The 6,000-nt window shown below is 43.6% G+C and overlaps 1 protein-coding gene across 1 annotated transcript; it reads right to left on the reverse strand.

The window, feature by feature from the left end:
* Nucleotides 1-1,234: 1,234 nt before the first annotated feature.
* arl4d (ADP-ribosylation factor-like 4D) lies at nt 1,235-4,674 on the reverse strand. Its single transcript, XM_083932369.1, has 2 exons — nt 4,589-4,674; nt 1,235-2,352 (listed from the first exon to the last, which is right to left on the reverse strand). The coding sequence occupies exon 2, from the start codon at nt 2,233-2,235 to the stop codon at nt 1,630-1,632; it is 606 nt and encodes a 201-aa protein (XP_083788495.1). The 5' UTR covers nt 2,236-2,352; nt 4,589-4,674; the 3' UTR covers nt 1,235-1,629.
* Between the last annotated feature and the right edge of the window lie 1,326 nt (nt 4,675-6,000).

Genomic DNA, 6,000 nt, shown 5'->3' on the forward strand with positions numbered 1-6,000 from the left:
TTGTCTCTCTCTGTCCATCTGTACGTCTTTTCTCTCTCTCTCTCTCTCCTTCTCTTCCTCTCCCCGGTGCAGACAGATGTGCGGCCTCCACAGAGCTGGGTCTGTCTGACGTTCCTGTCTGTTATAGTGAAGGTTTTCAACGCCACCGTACTCTACGGGGGAATTGTTGGGTCTCTGGAAATCATAAATAAGTCATAGAGTGTGGTCTTTACCTGCTCTGTAAAGTGTCCTGAGATCACTTTTGTTATGATTTGGCACTTTAAATAAAATTGAATTGATATGATATATAATATCCAGACAGTTTAGGAAAAATACATGCAGTACAAATGTGTTATTCTCACTCTTTCTAAAACGGTGTATTTGAATAGTTTTGCATCCCGGGGTCCATAAACAGGTCAGTTTGGGTCTGACTCCAAAGCTGACACTCTTGTGGATTTAATGAGTCCTATTTTATCCATTCATGTGTGATGTTGTTAGTTCCCATAGTAGCCTTTTCATTGTAGTGAGAGGATTATTTAGACCTTGATCTCACTGTGTAAAATGGGCGGCTGTGATCTTTAGGATGATCACATCCTCCTGAAACTTCACAACCACAAAGTAGAGACCTGGGACATTCAGGGGATGGATGGTTCTCTTTCCTTTGTGTATTGACGATAAGTTTTGTTCCTGTAAAACTGCACGTGTGGCCCCAGCCAAAGGTCGACGAGCCTTTTTAAATAGAATTACAGGCCGGGAAACCAAAACACTGTGCTTAAAATACAAGCTCAAATACTAGATTAATTGGATTACAGCAGCTTTAAGGAGAACAACTTTTTGTCAGCCCAAATCTTAATCTGAAATGTTTGCAGATAATTCCTGATAGATCAGCATTTCTCGTAGGTTATAAGTGTTATTTCGTTCACACCAACTACAAGGAAGTAAAAGAATGTTCTGTACAGCGTTTAGATTTATTAAGTCTTCAGTGTTACAAAATGTACAATTCGTATAAACATTATTATCTTACTAACTGAAACTTAACCTCTGTGGCCTTGAAGGGAATGCACTTTCGGATTACTGTTCGATGGCGAATAAATCAGATATAATTGGTTTTCGAACTCTGTTTCATTTCACATCATTTACACACACAAAAAAAAGCCTCTTCTGTCCGACACAAACACAAAAATATGGAATAAATATTTCAGGGAAGCGTCGGTGGAACAAAAAACAGCTATTTAGTGCGGAAGTTCTTGTGCAAGCTTGTGAAGGATTATAAAGGACATGTGATATATCATAGGGACCTCGTGGGTGTACATGTGTTTATATTAGTCCTACAGTTAACAGGGAAACGTCTCGCTAGGATTTGTCTTTAAAACAAGTGTAGAAGCACTTAGTGAAGACTAACTGCCATCCAGGTTCCCTTTAAATCTATAACGTAAGCTTTCAAAGGGCAGCTGCAGGACTGTAGAACAAAGAATATGTCGATAAAGCTTCAACTATTATGAGCAAATCCATTTCTCCTGACCCCGCGGCCGCGTGTAATTGTTGTTGTGTTGGCACAAATCGCCCTCCCATTAAAAAAGGGACCATTAAGCTTGGAATTGTCTTAACCGGGGATAAATCTCCCTGATGTCTGCAGCCGGAGCCGAGAGTTCATCTCCTTCTGTTCCTGTTGTGCTTCACCATCTTCTTCCTCTTCAGAATCATCTCGTATAGTTTCTCCAGGCCCGGCTGGAGTCCCCGACCGTCCACGGCGCTGCAGCTTTGCACGTGATGCAGCGTGTACGTGCTCAGTTCGTGCACGGAGAGCAACTTCTCCACCTCGCTGACGGACGAGGCAGAGTCCTGGTCCTGTTTGTTGGCCAGGATGAGCACAGGGACCCCCTGGTTCTCTGAGGTGCGGGTGATCTTGTGGAGCTCCACTTTGGCCTCCTCCATCCGCTCCAGCTCCGTGGAGTCCACCACAAACACCATCCCGTCCGTCCGTCGCGTGTAAGACTTCCACAGCGGGCGCAGCTTCTCCTGGCCGCCCACATCCCACACCTGGAAGTTTATGGTCCTGGACGCCCCCACAGCAACCTTGATCTTCTCCGTGTTGAAGCCCTTGGTGGGGATGGTCTTCACAAACTCCTTCAGCTTGAGCCTGTAGAGGAGAGACGTTTTGCCGGCCGAGTCGAGCCCGATAACCACCACGTGCAGACACTGGAAGTTTGGCAGGAAGGACGTGTTGGGAGCGATATCAGTCAGCTGGTTCCCCATGATCGCGACCCAGCAATTCACACCTACTTAGTTGAGGTGACGGATTCCTGATTTAATCCTTTTTCAGTGGTGTGGCATTTGCTCCGTGTCCTCAGAGGCAGATGGGATCAGATGGCGCTGGAGATCAAAACAAACAGAGCGTTAACATTTAATGAGAAGACAATGGGGGCTTCAGGAACCCTTAAGTGCTATTTCACAATCTCACCTAAAGAACAGACAACAGATAGTGGTTATCAGGGAAAGCAAATGTCACAGTGCTTGATGTAATAACATCCTATCAACACGGCATCTCCTGTCGTGTTCACACCAGAGGTTATCACTTTATTTAAAAGGGATAGTTTCGATTTTGCATGATATACTTAACCATACTTATGTGTTACCTACAGTAGATGGCGATCAGCGAGACAGGAGTACCGACGCTGAAGCTAAGAAATGTGCTGATGCGGACGGGTTCAGCAGCTAAACATATTTAAACCATCATCAGTTTAAGCTTACGCTATATTTAGTATATTTTCAGAACTTTATCTTGCCGTCAGACAGCCCTGTTAAAGTTTATGCGGGGGAAAATTGAAGCCATACATCATTTTATGTCACAGAACAACCTGGTCACCAGGAAAAATGTTGGCATCGTACGTTCCTGCAGACCACAGAGACCACGTGTTAGCAGCCTTTCATGTCTGCAGGACTCAAATGTAAAACCATCCAACCATCATCCAAGTGCTGCAGAAGTCAGGTGACATAGTTTTACAAGCATCAAACTCTAAACTTAAATACATAACAGACGCACTCATTTTAACCCAGACCACAGTCTTATCCTAAACCTAGACCTAAGTAATGTTAGTAGTTAATTTCGCATTAATTCACAACGTTAACCATGTGTTTAAAACTGCGGCCGTTTAGTTTGTTTGTGTTGTTGTGCGACTTTGGTGTTTTACAATAGTTTTTTGAATAATTTCCAGTAATAGTTTTTATTGTTATTCAATATTTCCTATACATGTTTAAGGGCTTTTATATCTTAAAATCATTTTTGGCGTTATTAACTTGTTTTTACTCATAGGATTCCCGTTTTATCCTTTTATGACATTTATTTATTTAGTATTTCTTGCCCTTTTATTCCCCAGTTTTAATACTTGTGCTGCTGATTTATTTAATTTTGTGTACAGCACTTTGTGTTTGTAATGAAAGGGGCTATATAGATAAAGTTTATCATTAGTATTGAAGGGTTAGGAACCGACAAAACCAACAAGCAACTGTGTGTTTTGTGAGGTTTGTCAGTGGAGTCTGGTGGCTTTGAGGAGAGCACGGATAACAGCCTCAGTTCCCTCTGTGTAAACTTAACCAGGGCTGTCTGACGGCAAGGTAAAGCTGCGAAAATAGTACAATTATAGCGTACACTCAACTAATATTGTGCTTTTTAAGTGGCTAAAATACATTTAGCTGCTGCCTCCATCCATAGAAGTACGTTTCTTAGCTTCCGGGTTGATGCTTCTGTCTGCTTTTCCAAACTGGGAGACCTCCATCTACTGTAGGTAACTCGCTGACTTTGGATAAATACCTCATAGACCACCCTTAAATCCATTGTTGCACACTTGAGTAACTTCCAATTCTGATTATATAAAACAATAAAAGTCTCGGTCACATGACAGAGCCAAACAACAGCTCATTGGGTGGCGGCTGAGGTTATCTGGAGCCTAAATCCTCTTAACACTGCTCAACATGAACGGCTTCTCTTCAAGGCAGATTGATTTCAATGCAGTGGATGGATCATATGTGTGTATTCACTATGACTATGAGGACTGCAGCAGCAGCAGCAGCAGAAGCAGCAGAAGCAGCACTAATCCGGTTGTTGTTGACATCCTGATACCCATCAAACAGCTGCTTCTGGCCAAAAATACAGTTTTACAGTTATTTATTATTTACTCAGGAGCAGGAAAGAAAATCTGATACTGCAGAGAGTGATCATTAAATGATTTTTATTTATATAGGGGGGAAATGCACAGTCATGCGTGTGTGTGTGTGTGTGTGTCTCTTTTAAAAGAAATTCTCCACAGTGTTCAAGATTATTCTGTTGGGAATAAGCCATTTTAGTTTCCTTCTTCGTGCACGAGACCACCTAGTTTGAACTGCGTGTTATTAACAAAGCAAATGCAAATAAATAAACTTCTAAACATCGCACAGAGGTTCATTTGAAATAACCTGACACGCAGTTAAAGCTACTGTTTAAATATAAAAATGCATGCAGCTCTCACACACATAAGACATAATGAAATGCCCAACAACATGAGAAATGTCCTGCTGCATGCATGCATGTCTACACAAACAAACAAACAAACAAACAAACAAACGCACGTACCTTTTAAATGTGCGGAGAAAGCCTCATCCACACGCGATAAACACGTCCATAGTGAGCCGGTCACGTTGCTCCTCTCCTCCTCCTCCTCCAGCAGCACTGAGGAAGCTCCGGAGAGGCACGAGCGCACACGGCGGCACCTCGAGCCCCGGTGACGTCACGGTCACCTGGACGGCTACACCACGCCCCCTGCAGGTGCAGCGCGGAACTGCACGTCAAACCCTCCAACACACGAGGTGGAGGAGGTACTCTGGTCAACCATGACGTTTCGTCTCTATAGCATCAGATAACTAATTAAAACCAATCATGTATACATAGGTGACTCTACTGGGAACCGAGGGGTTGTCGGTTCGAGTCCCTGTGTGGACCATGAATGGAGTGTGGACTGGTGGCTGGAGAGGTGCCAGTTCATCTCCTGGGCACTGCAGAGGTGCTGTTGAGCAAGGCACTGAAACCCCAACTGCTCGGGGAGCCGATCCATTGGCAGCCCCCTCGCTCTGACATCTCTCCATTAATTGCATGTATATAGGTCCTGTTTGTGCATGTGTGTGTGTGTGTGTGTGTGTGTGTGTGTGTGTGTGTGTGTGTGTGTGTGTGTGTGCATGTGTGTGTGTGTGTAGCCCGAATAACAATAATAATAAAAGAGTGAAAAAATTGAATTTCCCCTTGCGGGATTAATAAAGTAATTCTTCTTCTACTCATGTGACTCACCCCCCCCCCCCCACAAACACACAAACACATACACACACACATAAAAATACCCCTATTATTCAGAATTGAACTTCACATTTTAGAGTCACATCTAAAATGAAATGATTGTGGAACAAACATTTGTGTTGTGTTTATTGTGCTCTTTGAACCTTTTTGAAATGTAATTGAGTTGTGCTCCCCTGACGCATGCACTGTTATTGTTGTGTTTGTATTGTTTTATGTCTAAGTCTTGTGTTATGCTATGTTATTCATTCATTCATCGTCAACCGCTTGTCCCTGTCGGGGTCATGGGGGGCTGGAGCCGATCCCAGCTGACATTGGGCGTGAGGCGGGGTCCACCCTGGACAGGACGCCAGTCTATCGCAGGACACATAGAGACGAACAGAGACAACCATTCACACCTACGGGTGATTTAGAGTCGTCAATGAACCGAACACCTGCACGTCTTTGGACTGTGGGAGGAAACAGGAGAACCCGGAGAAAACCCACGCAGACACGGGGACAACATGCAAACTCCACACAGAAAGGCCCCAGCCGGGATGCGAACCAATTCTATGTTAAACCATAAAATGTAAAAAACAAAACAAACAAAACAAACATCTCCCATGACTGACATTCTCAGTGTAACAAAGTGTTGGCTCCATCTTGTGTCCACTCGAAAACTGGAGGAAAACACGGTTCCTATTGTAGATTATTTATTTTTT

The sequence above is a fragment of the Echiichthys vipera genome (assembly GCF_963691815.1).
Source record: "Echiichthys vipera genome assembly, chromosome: 18".
In the NCBI taxonomy this organism is placed as follows: Eukaryota; Metazoa; Chordata; class Actinopteri; order Perciformes; family Trachinidae; genus Echiichthys; species Echiichthys vipera.